We start from the raw sequence: 12,486 nt of genomic DNA on the forward strand, positions 1-12,486 counted from the left end.
AAAGATGTGAATTTAACCTCACAAGATCAATATATAGATCTCCAATCCAAGAGAAAGACAAAACGGCGATCATAACAATGTGTCGCCTCTCTATTGAGAGGCGTCTATTGACTGTGTGAGGATAAATTTTCAGCGTACGTTTTTCTTTGAGTTTGTTTCTGAACCAGATTTCTGATTTTCTTTCATTGAAATAAATTGCATAACAACTTTTCAGAGGAATTTTTTTTGTTCAAAAAGAAGAAAACAAATTCATTGAGAGTGAAAGGTGGCCGTTGTATTTGATTTATTGCGTCGAAGCAATCTTCATACACATCAATGACGTCGAAATAAGAGCACACGTTTTTGATATGATTTAACTTTCAACGAATCAGTGCGCCGGATGTAATGAGATGAAATCACAAACTGCCCATTCACGAGCTGCCTTGTGTATTCGCTGTGCTATGGTTTGTGTTATGGGAATATTAGATTGTTTATTGTTCTGTTTGCATTTGTTTCTTCTTCTTCATCTTTTATCTTTCTTTGGATAAAACGTAGAAATTGAATCAAGACATTCAATTGAGTTTGATTAAGACCTTCAGAGAAAGACGAACGCATATGTAGAATCTGGCGCTTTATTTCATTAACTCATATTAATACGGAGCACACTCTTCGTACTTATCGCAGTTACTCGGAAGTTGTACGGCTGTAAGCACGTTTCCAAAAGAGAACAAGATGAGATTTTTACTTGTGGTGACTATTCTATTCGGCGCAGATATGATTGGATCAAATTTAGGTGAGTCAATCGATACTTTTGTGGCTTCTTCGAATTTTACACTTGAATATGGGAAAATTTAAAGCTGAAAGTTCTTAACACAGTTCTAAATTATGGCAGAAAATTTAAAATTTTCTTCCATATTTTAAGGTTTTCGGACGTCAGCCAATCATCCGATACCGTGAGTAAAACTTGAACATTTTAAAAATTCATCCTAAAATTTCTTTTTTGCAAATTTTTTTTTATCACAGTGTGAGCTCACTTCCTACACTATATTCAACACTACATCATTATGCTTATATCGGTGAGTGTAGAAGGTAATTTGGCATAAAATGAATTACGTTAACATTTTTGTTTGGAATAAGAAGTCAAAAATTGAGTGGAAATAATGTTAAAAGTTTGTGTCAAAAATGGAATGAAAGCCAAACTGTCAGTTTGAAACTGATAACCAAAAAGCAACATTTTCAACTTAAATATTCAATTATAAGCCACATTTATCAAGCCACTTTTCTTCGAGTGATTGTATTTCCAGTGCATTTTATGCATCACACAATTCCGTCTCAATTCTTTCATTTAGGCAATTCAACGGGTGTTAAAAAGCTTATCGATCGAGATGTCGACCTAGATATCAGAGATGAAGATGGAGACACTCCAATGTATATCGCTGCATTAAATGGCATGTCTCAATTCAATTTAATTCCATTCTCGGTATAGACAATTCTATTTATTGAATCATTTATATTCAAGGTAACATGATCATAGTTAAATTGTTGGCAGAAAATGGCGCAGAGTTAAGCATTCCGAATAATAACAGATCAACACCACTTCATGCTGCTATTGAGTCAAGTCAGTCCTGTTTTAATAGTTATTATTAAACCTTAGAAGTGTTGCTTTCAAATTTAGTTCATCAATTCATCTGTTTTTTTTTTTTTCACTTCTCATGTAGGTAACCCAAATATTGCCCTATTTCTAATAGAAAATGGAGCCAACTTGAATGCTAGAAACTATGCTGGAGAGACACCTCTTTATTTGGCTGCTAAGAATTGTAAACAACCTTAAAAATTCCCCTGAATTTTGCCTGCACACACTTTTTCTCTCTTTCAAAAATATAATGAGGGTCCATAGATTGAAAAACGAAATTCAAATAATAATATTCACGGTAGAAATTTTGTATTGATCTTTTATAATCCATTTCCCTTGCAGTTAAAGTTAATATCATCAAGGCACTTTTGGAAAAGGGTGCTGACGTTAATATCAAAACCACCACAAAAGCCACACCACTTCATTGGATTGCTTACTGGGGTAAGAAGCGAGTTGGTCCACTGGAGAGGAAAAATGTCTGGAATTTGTATTATTTTTATCTTAAAATTCGACATTTTTGGTTCATTTTTTTTTTAATTTTTAAACATCATTCATGAACATTTCTTAAGATTCCATAGTTTTTGGTCTATTCTTCTTGCCTGTAGAAAAAGCATGCTTTTTTGTCTGTTTTTGTCGTTTTCCTAACCTTTTTTATTTCATCAATTTAATACTATCAATACGATTCCTTTATAAATTTGCCAGGTTTGACGGATTTTTTGCAAATTCTGCTTGAGAAAAGGGCCAAAGTGAATGTTCGAGATAATCTTGGAAAGACACCACTTTACTATGCGGCCTCCCATGGTGAGTATAGAGAAAGCTTCGGAATAACTCTTAAATGATGCCATTTTTAGTAACAAGTACAAACAGAAGAGCACGCAGAGAAAATTGCTTAAATTAAAGAGATTGTTAAATTTTTGTCCACAATGGTTTTTCTATTACAGGTAAAGTAGACACTGTAAAGCTTCTGATAGAATACGGAGCCCAGGTTAGGATCACAAACCATCAAGGATTCTCCCCTTTACACAGAGCTGCACAGCAACGTAAGCAACGAATTTAAACCTTTGAATTGATTTTTTGGCATTCTTCCATTTAACATTTTTCATATGAAAATGTCATTATATTTTCAAATTTTCAGGTTCACCCGATGTCGCAAAAATTCTCATTGAAAACGGAGCTGATGTCAACGCTGAAAACATTTTGAAAGACACACCTCTCCATGTGGCTGCTTCGTATGGTATTTGCAAACAAAGTCCATTTTTCAAATTAATTCACGTTTTTAATTTAAATTTTCGTTCAAATATAATAGACTTGATCTATTTGGAACTTTGACGAGCAATGCGCATGCTTTCAACTTACAATTCAACTTGAATACGATTTCGATTCATTGAATACGATATTTCCAATTTCAAAATTGTTCTTCAGGTTCACCGGAGGTAGCGAAAAGTCTTATTGAACGTGGTGCTCATCTAAATGCTAAAAATAACAGAGGCGACACTCCACGAGATCATGCCGAAGGTGATATTCCGAGAAATATTCCAAAAAAAAAGAGTCCAACAAAAAACAACTTCGATGGAAAAATCCAAATTTGAATGAATTACGTCAATATATTTGCTAAAATTAACTCTAACTGAAGATGATTCTATTGCAGGAAATGCAAAAATGATGGCAATCTTCAAAGAAGCCGAAGAGAAACGTGCCAAATGGGCATTTGGATTGCGCTGATGTTACGTTGCGTACGTGTGTGATTCAATAGGATTAAATCATCGACTTAAATCAAAATATTCCGCTAATTTAGCCGCATATTGCGATATCAAACATATTATATAGAAAGTGAAGCTCATAAACAACGAAAATAATAATAAACAAATTTAAATTTGATGAATTGCAGCCGTTTTGTTTGTGCTCCTAATTTCGCTCTATTTTGAACTTGAATCGAAAAACAACACCAACACATTCGTGCATTGTTCCCAACACTTGGATTGACTAAACGCACTAAGTGTATGTTGTGAATGTCGATGTTTACTACACATTGTCACTGGCCAAATTGGCTGATTAAACCAACAGAATGATTGAAATCAAGTGCTAAATTGAGTGGGTTTCCCCGATTGATGATGTTTATGTCATACAAAGTAATCGCTTCAATGAACTTGCAAAAAAAGAAAGTTGTCTCAATTTAAGAATCGTAAATTTTGAATGTGTTGTTTATGACTGACGTAAGATAACCACCGATTTATTCAGTCAGAAAAATGATTTTGTTAATGGAGTTATAAAAAAGGTTGCATAAGACAGAATTAACTCAATTAGACGTGATATGAGACAGATTTTTGCCGTCCGTTGACGAGTGGTCCGATAACAATGATCGATAACAATTATTATGAACCGTGAATCATATTCAAGTTACTCGATTCGAGTAGAATGGTCATAGAATGACCACTCTACACATTTTGGATTCCAGTGTCGAGTGATCTGTGAACAAGCACTCCAGACTATGACTAAACGATTTGAATTTCAAACGTTGACTGGCTTTTTTTTTCAAGCTCAATTGCATTTGCTCAACTTCTTTTGAACAAATTCAAACCGAAAAATCTTAATTTGTTAGTAACAAATTGTTACTCTCATGAAAGTATTGATCATGCCTTCATTGATTTCTCCCATTTCAGTATTCATTAAACTGTTCGAATTCAACAATTTTCATTTTTTTGTATCTTTATCAAAGGTAGAAGAAATTCAATTTTTTTTCTCAAATCAACAACTTTTATTTCACAAATTTACCAATAAAATACAAAACAATGCAATCTGGTGCATGTTCTTTATGAGAGAATCAGATTGTGTTTAAATTTTCTTACGTTTAGGTTTTTTTTCTACAAATTTTTAATTTTTTGTTTGTCTCAATACTGAATTTCATCAATAAGGCACTACTCTAATTTCTCTGCTTTTTCTGGTTTGGCTGCTGCTTTCTCTTCACATTTTTTTGAAGCACCCTTTTCGGCTAGTAAATCTTCGATTTTCTTGAAATCTGAAAAGTTGACAAAAAAAGAAAAAAATTTAAAATTGAAATGGAAAATAAAAATATAGAAAAATCGGAGAAATGAAGAAAAGTAATTAAAAATAAATAAAGAGTTAGGAGAGAGGAATAAAAAAGAAGAAAAACAAGGAACATCGGAAGAAATATTGGAACTAAAGAAGATGAAGTAAAGGAAAGTTGAAGAGAAATGAAAGAGTCACACATTCCAAACAATTTAGTTCTTCTCTTTCTTCATTACCTTTTTCATGTGCTTTGCAGAAAGGTGTGGCATTTTCGTTGTCTTTTACGTCGATTTTGGCTTTTTTGCTGATCAAAAGTTCAACAACTTTCTCGTTACCTGATCGAATAAAAATGGCGAAAGTCAAAAAATTGGCATAAAAATGAAGGCGAACATAAAGAGAAATGGTAAAAATGAAAAACATTCATGGCAAAGATGTGGAATGATTTGATTTGAAGTGTAAAATCAACATTCAATCGGATTCATCGCATCTTTAATCATTGCGATATCTTGATTTTAATCGAGATGATGAAAAATGCATCATAGAATTCCAGTTTTATGAATTACCATTCTGAGCAGCTAAATGAAGAGCTGTAGTTTTGTCGGTAGCTTCGGCATTAACGTCGGCACCATGTTCGATGAGGATTTCAGCGACCTTTTCATGACCCTTTTCGAATAGTGATAGTAGTAAATTAGTAGAATAGATGAATAAACGTGGTTTAGCTCATTATAAATACTAAACACCATAGAAAATAGTCGTTAACTACCTCACGGCTGGCTAACATCAGTGGTGTCCAATTGTCTTCTTCTTTAGCATCAACTTTAGCGCCTGCTTTAAGCAAAATTTCAATAATTTTAGCTTGGCCGGTTTCGGCAGCCAAATGAAGAGGTGTAGTTTTTTCACGAGACAGCAATTCAATGTCGGCACCACCTTTAAGGAGAGTTTCAGTGACTTTCTCGTGTCCCTAAGATGGAAATGAACGGTTTGAACGATTTTTTTTTTATCAAAATCAAAATGAATAATCTTCACTAAAGATATGTTAAGCCCAAATAAAAATCGACAACTCGCTCTATTGGTCTATAAGACGTTGCCAATTAGAAATTACAGATTACGCTGTTTTACGTACCTGAGCAGAAGCCACGTGCAATGCGGTGTATCCTTCCACATTTTTGACATTGATATCGGCCTTCTTTTCAATAAGAGCATCAGCAATTTTATCAAGACCTAAGTAGGTGGCACGATGAAGTGGAGCCCAATTTTCTTGGAATTTCGCATTAGCATCAGCTCCCTTTTCGATGAGTAATTTGATAAAGTCCGGTTTGCCTGAAAAATTGATTGGTAGTTTGTTAGAAAACTACGTTATTCTTCTAAAAAAAGCTAGTAAGTATTGTCCAAAATATCCAATGAAGAGTCTTCATCTGTATGTATGATGGCAAATGCCGGTGATGTCTAGTCTAGATCATTCTCTCTCTTTAATCCAATTAGCGTAACAAATCACATGTTTTGTGTGGAAAAAATCGAATTTTCTAGATCTCCAATGGATAAAGGTCAATTCGATGTGACGTTAACCGACTTAATGTGTTTCTTAATTTAGATTTAATGCTTAAATCCATCCATTCATCGCATAAAACATGCAAATGTCACTGAAACTAATGAGGTGTGGAAATATTTCGATCGATTTTATTTTATCTATCAATTTCTTTCCAGTCCGGTTTCGTTTTCAAATATCAATGCGCGCGATCGAGCTCATGACGCATTCATTTGCTATCTAGGTGAATGCATAATCAAGTGATTTATGTCGAAAGCTGTACGTTTCCGTGTAGAGAAACCGGCTTAAGAGCGTTGAAATATGACGAAACGATGCTTGGATTAGATAATCGAGAGCAATTTACTTCTTTTTTTAAGATCACTTTTTATGATTACGAATGGTTTATATTTTATTGGCGACTTTTCTTCATTCTCGACCTAGGGGAATTTATCATTCAAAAATTCATGAATTCCGGTGTGTTTTGAGCTAAATTCAGAATATCCACTCATATTCACAGATATTCAGTCTTTCTTATTTGACAGTTCAGGCGTTCTCATCAGCCGCCATCTTGAATTCGTCGCCATCTTGGAAATTTTATTCAAAATATTCACAAAATTCACAACATTCACATATAATCGAAATTTTGACGATGATTCAATGAGAAAAATATCCACAATATTCACAAATATTCACATTTCTCAAGCCTTGAATGAAACCCCTAGTTCTCGACTTTTTTTTCGATTGAATGAATTGTTGAAGTTCGGACACTTTTTTAGTTCAAAGTTTGGAATATCTTGTCACTTTACCTACTACCATTAAGTGCAAAAACCAAAAAGTACCTGAGTTTACAGCCAACAGCAATGGACTTTCGCCATCTTCGTATTTAGCATTCACATTGGCACCGTCTGCGATTAACTTTTTAATTTCAGTTATTTCACCTAGAATGAATTTGAATCAGTGGAATAAAGGCATTTGATAAATGAATTTAATAGTTCGAGGAAAAGACAAGAAATCTTCACCAAGATCAAAATGAAGAACAAGATGGCAATTCTTAGAAAACGAATAAATCATGTGAAGCTTAATCACTCGGACAAAATATTCGGCGTAAAAGTTACTCACCTCCTGAAATCAACAATTGACGTAATTGAACTTCCTTGCTTGGTCTATATGATGGAAATTTGCATTGGTTGGAAAAAAAAATATTAAAAAAAACGGTTAAAATAAAAATTCGAATTCAACTTTTACGCATAGTGTCTAGCTGTCTAGCCAATAGGCAATAAGTATGAGTGTGGAAAAGAGTAAAATGGCATATTCACTCACGGAGCTTCGGTTTTAGCTTCAGTCTTCTCTTCAACTTTAGCTTCGGTCTTTGGTTCAATTTTGGCTTCATCGGCAAAAGCGACAGCCAGGCAGAGAGCTAGCACGAATAGCCACTTCATTTTCTCTTGGGTTGAATAAATGGTCAACTTAAATTCTGTATTGGAATTCCAGAAAAAATCAAAACTCTTCTTATAAGTCGTGAATATGACACAGGATCGGAAATTTGATGGAAAGAAATCCGAAATTAAAACAAAAAAATTCTAAATTTCAACAGAAGAAATCAGAATTTCGATGGAAAAATTCAAAATTTCCAAAAAAAATGCAGAAATTAAAAAAAAAACTGTCACGATATTTGACAATAATTATAACGGCGAATCCAGATTTCGTTGAAGTTTGATGAATTTTGCGATTTTTCTAGTAAAATTGGATGAAAAATGTTAAAACTTCAACAAAATACCATAACACTACAGAAAAAAACAAAATGTTTCCAAAAACTAAACCAAAACTTCAGTAAAATTGCAATTTTTACAAGAAAAAAGCCAAAACTACCTTTTGAAGAAAATAAAACTGATCGAATAAAGAAAGATCACCGTTCACTGTTCACCGATCACCAATTACTGAGCCTCTCGCAGAATCGTGCAACGAGTTTTACTCTGTTTTGGTGTAAATACGTTCGATCTCGTTTTCGCAATTGATTTTAAATGCATGAATAATTTGTCACTCGGTGTCACCGTATTTCTGGTTTTCAGTAACGTTCAATCTTCATTTGCATATGTTTTGCTGGTCACGATAACCATACATTCGTTTACAACAACAACAGTAACAAACTTTCCGCTTACAGTATTCACATTGGTTCGAATCGCCTTCCGAATTCATTTTGATTTCTTCGCTGATAAGCGATTTTATCAACGTAATTAAATTCAGATCGGATTCGAAATGACAATTTCGGTTGAAAAATATCAGCTGTCACGTAGCAAAGCGAATGGTGAATGTGAGACAGAAACAAATGAACGAGAGATAAATGAGAGGGATGAGAAAGGGTAACATTCACTTATCGATGTGGATACATTGTTGGTGCTGTGATTCGCACAGTAGCCGATTTATTTCGAGAAACTCTTTATGCATTTAGCTTGAAATTCAAGGTCATTCTGATTCACTCATCGAAATCATGGCATTTTCTACAAAAATGATGTAATTTATGGTTGAAGTAAGAAATAAATCATAACAGCTTTACAGTCCAACGAAAAACTCATTCGGAATTTTTAAACTAATTTTTCTTCAAATAAACATAAAATATGCATATTTTGTATATTTTGACACTGGTGCACTAGTGGTGATCAGGTGTGAATTTGAATTAATATAATTTTGAGTATATTTTTAAGAGATTTTACGCTCGTGTTGATATTGGATCTTATCTAATGAAACAATTCATCGTTAGATAAGAGTTCAAATGGTGTTCATGTTTTTTTATGATGGTAATATACAAGCAATATAGATCGGCGAGTGCGATCGTGTCGGATTGGGTGTGTTTGGTAGGCATAATGGAAAAGTTTTTCGAAACTTTTAGAACAATTCATTTCTGCGTTTTCCAATTCAGCGTTTTGAACGTATTGTACTTATTCGTCTCGAAATACGGTTAGCAAACAGTACAATAAATTTAATATCCGTACCCTAGTACGACGAACCGTATTTTATAAAAAATATTCTTATGTAGTTTCTGAAACTTGATAAATAAGAGCCAACAAATGTAATGGAGAACATTTCTTGAAAAACTGTGGAAGAAAATCTTGTCAATTCTACGTGTTTCTACAAAATCGCAGCCAAATTGTAAAATATTCTTGGAATAAAACGATTTTTCTCCACCGCACATGTTCTTCAGTAGTTTGTTCTGATAAACAATTACGAAATAAAAAATGATCAAAATTGAAATTGAAAAACGATTGAATTCTTCGAAAATTATAGGAAATTGAAAAGGTGGAGCTTCCCAAGAGGCGATCCAGAGAAACAGCAAATTCTGCTTGAACGTCTGGAAAATGAATGGAATATCGATTTTTAACATGGTTCCTTCCAACAAAAATAGTCGGTTTTGGAATAATGGCAAACATATTTATAACAATATCATGTAATCGAAATAAATAAGAAAAAGTCATGTCCATTGTGCGTAATTCTTCACAATGTGAAATTTATCATGGAGCTAACCAAAATTGTCATCACAAAACACTTGAATATAAAAGCCTTCATCAGACAATGTTGAAAGAAACGTATTAAAACAATGTTTCTTTATATTTGTACGTGTCCTGCTTCCACATGATTATAATTGTATACAAAATACAAAGTGTAAAATTGCAGAGCGCCGCTACAGAATAACGGAAAATTTTTGTTCCAACGTGTTCAAGTTAAAATCAACTCGATTTATTCTTGCACACCGAGTGCAAAAAAAAATTGAACCAAATTTGACCGTCATTCTCTAGAGGCGCACTACAATTGTTCAACATCTGATTAAAACTGGCTGCTTGTTTCTGATGGATCATTAGGGTCTTGCTTATGCCGTATGGTATTGATAGATTGTATTAATAATACAATCTCTTGCTATCGTTTAAAGAAAAGCTAAAATTTTCTGTGCGTCATTCGATTTTGATTAATTGGTTACATTGAGTTGATAACATTGATGATCAAATTTGAGTTGCTACGAGCAAATTTCAATTAAGTTATTAAATAAAAATGCTTATCAAATCAGAAAAAAAAATCGCCGGAAAAAATGGAAAGTTATAATTTATAAGCCCCTTGCTATTAAATGGTTGGTCCAGTGTGAAACAGAATTGAGTTGAAACTCGACCGCTTAGACTGTTATTGTGAATTCAAAGAATGCAATTAATTCTTTCTACGTTTTTGGCTGTGTTGTTGAGCAGCTCTTCAAGTGGCTTCAAATTAAACGATCAGAATGGAGAAATTAAAACACAACTCACCGACTTGTATGATGATATTTCATACGTTATCTTCAATCGCTTGGAATGGAACGATCTACTGAATCTGGTGCAAATAGATTCGAGATATATGGACGTTGCTGGTGAGGTGTTTCAACGCAAATATGGACACTACAAGCTTGAAATCTTTGCTAAAAAAAGAGAAAGTATTGAAGAGAGAAAAACAAAACGATTCGAAGAGAGTCCAAATAAGCTTATCATTTACGATGTCCAATTGGCTTTGAATGTGCTCAAGTATTTTGGAAAATATTTTGAAGCGGTAAAATTCAGCTACGTCTACGATTTAGACATGTCTGGTGTGGAGAAAATTACTCAATTTCTGAACAAATACTGTTCAAAAGCGTTGAATCGACTTGAATTGAGGTTGCAACATGATTTATTGGAAAAATTCACGAAGCCATTCGAAGCGGTTGAAGAGCTAACAATTCGCTCACGAATTGATGAGTTTAGGATACGACTGAACGTTCTATTTCCACAACTACGACGATTAAATTTGGAGGTAATCGAAGCCGCGAACTATCGGTTTATCAACAGCACATTCCCACATTTGCAACATTTTTCGCTCCATACATTCAGTTTAAAAGATGTTAGAGATGAAAACGTCAGAGAGTTGATTCGAAAAAATCCAACCATTCGAAGCATTGAACCTAAAGTACGCGATTCGAGTTTGATCAAATTCATCGGTCAACATCTGCCAAATATTGAAAATTTAACGATTTATGGGGCTGTCAATGATTTTGTTCAGTTTAAAAGTGTGAAAATGCTCAATTTTATAGCCGGAGATACAAACTCACTCGCTAAACTGTCAATGCCACGGCTTGAATCATTGAAAATGATCTATGATCCAGCACATTCAAGCAAATGGATGGAATTCTTCAAAAATCACACACAACTACGTCACTTACACTTGATGCAAACATTTGATTTCTTCGATAACTTGGATCAATTGACCGCCGATTTGACGAATTTGACCGATGCTACGCTTGAAATTGTGATTGATTTTCAAATTGATTCCGTCGTTGCATTCTTTGAAAATCATAGGAAATTGAACAGGTGCACCTTCCCAAGGAGCTATATTAAAGCAGAACAACAGCAAATTCTTCGTGAACGTCTGGGAAATGAATGGAATATCGATTTCGAACATGATATCGTTTTCCAACGAAAACGCCCGGTTTTGGAATAATGGCGAACATAAGAATATTATGTAATCTAAATCATTTATGAAAAATAGATAAGAAGAAGTCATGTCAATTAAGTGTCATCCTTATTGTGAATTTCACATTGTGAAATATATTATAGAGCAAACCAAAAATGTTATCACAAAACACTTGAAATTAAAAGACTTCATCAGACAATTTTGAGAGAAAGTGACTGAATCATATGAGGCTGTGAGAATGAAAATGGCAATACAGGAATGAACATTCTGAAGCGCATTAAGAAAAAAAAATTCGCAAAAGTGAATCATGAGTTCTGAATACGCAAAAGTGAACCATGAACCTTCTATGCTGCCCATGTAAATTCATGTTTCACTTTTGTATATTCAGAACTCATGATTCATTTTTGCGATTTTTTTTCTTGATGCGTTTCAGAATGTTTATTCATGTATTGCCATTTTCATTCTTACAGCCTCATATCAGCATTCGACACAAGGATGATAGAAAAAAGCTCTTATCAATTGGAATGTACAATTCTTTCAACAACAAAAAAACAATCAAAATCGATTAAATCAATCAATCGATTTTTAATTTAATAAAAATTAATGTGAATTGAAATGTATTGTATTCAGAGATATCTATAGAGGTTTTGTATGTCGAATACGATGACTTTTTTTTTTAGCAAGGAACTAGCTCCAAATTTCAAATTTACCGCGCTTTTTAGTTATGAAATGAGTTGATAATGTTAGTTGTATGGCACCACAGTCATCATGCTAATAACTTTTAGTCAGACAACTATGTCTCAAAATAATTGACTGACTGGCTTGGATTCACACGACAATTCGAGTAAAATATAAAAAAAAA

The 12,486-nt window shown here is 33.6% G+C and overlaps 2 protein-coding genes across 4 annotated transcripts; one reads left to right on the forward strand and one right to left on the reverse strand.

Moving 5' to 3' along the window:
- Positions 1-254: 254 nt before the first annotated feature.
- LOC129573181 (putative ankyrin repeat protein RF_0381) lies at positions 255-3,494 on the forward strand. The gene is made up of 13 exons (XM_055453474.1): positions 255-443; positions 664-772; positions 902-932; positions 1,003-1,055; positions 1,329-1,427; positions 1,499-1,597; positions 1,698-1,796; positions 1,955-2,053; positions 2,315-2,413; positions 2,554-2,652; positions 2,748-2,846; positions 3,035-3,127; positions 3,261-3,494. The coding sequence occupies exons 1-13, from the start codon at positions 390-392 to the stop codon at positions 3,332-3,334; spliced, it is 1,107 nt and encodes a 368-aa protein (XP_055309449.1). The 5' UTR covers positions 255-389; the 3' UTR covers positions 3,335-3,494.
- Positions 3,495-4,346: 852 nt separating this feature from the next.
- Positions 4,347-10,558, reverse strand: LOC129573188 (CARD- and ANK-domain containing inflammasome adapter protein-like). Of its 3 annotated transcripts, none has more exons than XM_055453489.1 (9): positions 10,451-10,558; positions 7,485-7,638; positions 7,284-7,327; positions 7,004-7,102; positions 5,763-5,959; positions 5,403-5,600; positions 5,203-5,302; positions 4,876-4,974; positions 4,347-4,628 (listed from the first exon to the last, which is right to left on the reverse strand). In XM_055453489.1, the coding sequence occupies exons 2-9, from the start codon at positions 7,601-7,603 to the stop codon at positions 4,528-4,530; spliced, it is 957 nt and encodes a 318-aa protein (XP_055309464.1). In that variant the 5' UTR covers positions 7,604-7,638; positions 10,451-10,558; the 3' UTR covers positions 4,347-4,527. The 3 variants fall into 3 exon arrangements, with proteins under 3 accessions (XP_055309464.1, XP_055309462.1, XP_055309461.1); XM_055453487.1 differs by lacking the exon at positions 10,451-10,558 and adding an exon at positions 8,034-8,687; XM_055453486.1 differs by lacking the exon at positions 10,451-10,558 and adding an exon at positions 7,985-8,687.
- Between the last annotated feature and the right edge of the window lie 1,928 nt (positions 10,559-12,486).

This window comes from Sitodiplosis mosellana, unplaced genomic scaffold, assembly GCF_009176505.1.
Source record: "Sitodiplosis mosellana isolate CC-2019 unplaced genomic scaffold, AAFC_SMos_1.0 Smas_scaffold_5998, whole genome shotgun sequence".
Taxonomy (NCBI): Eukaryota; Metazoa; Arthropoda; class Insecta; order Diptera; family Cecidomyiidae; genus Sitodiplosis; species Sitodiplosis mosellana.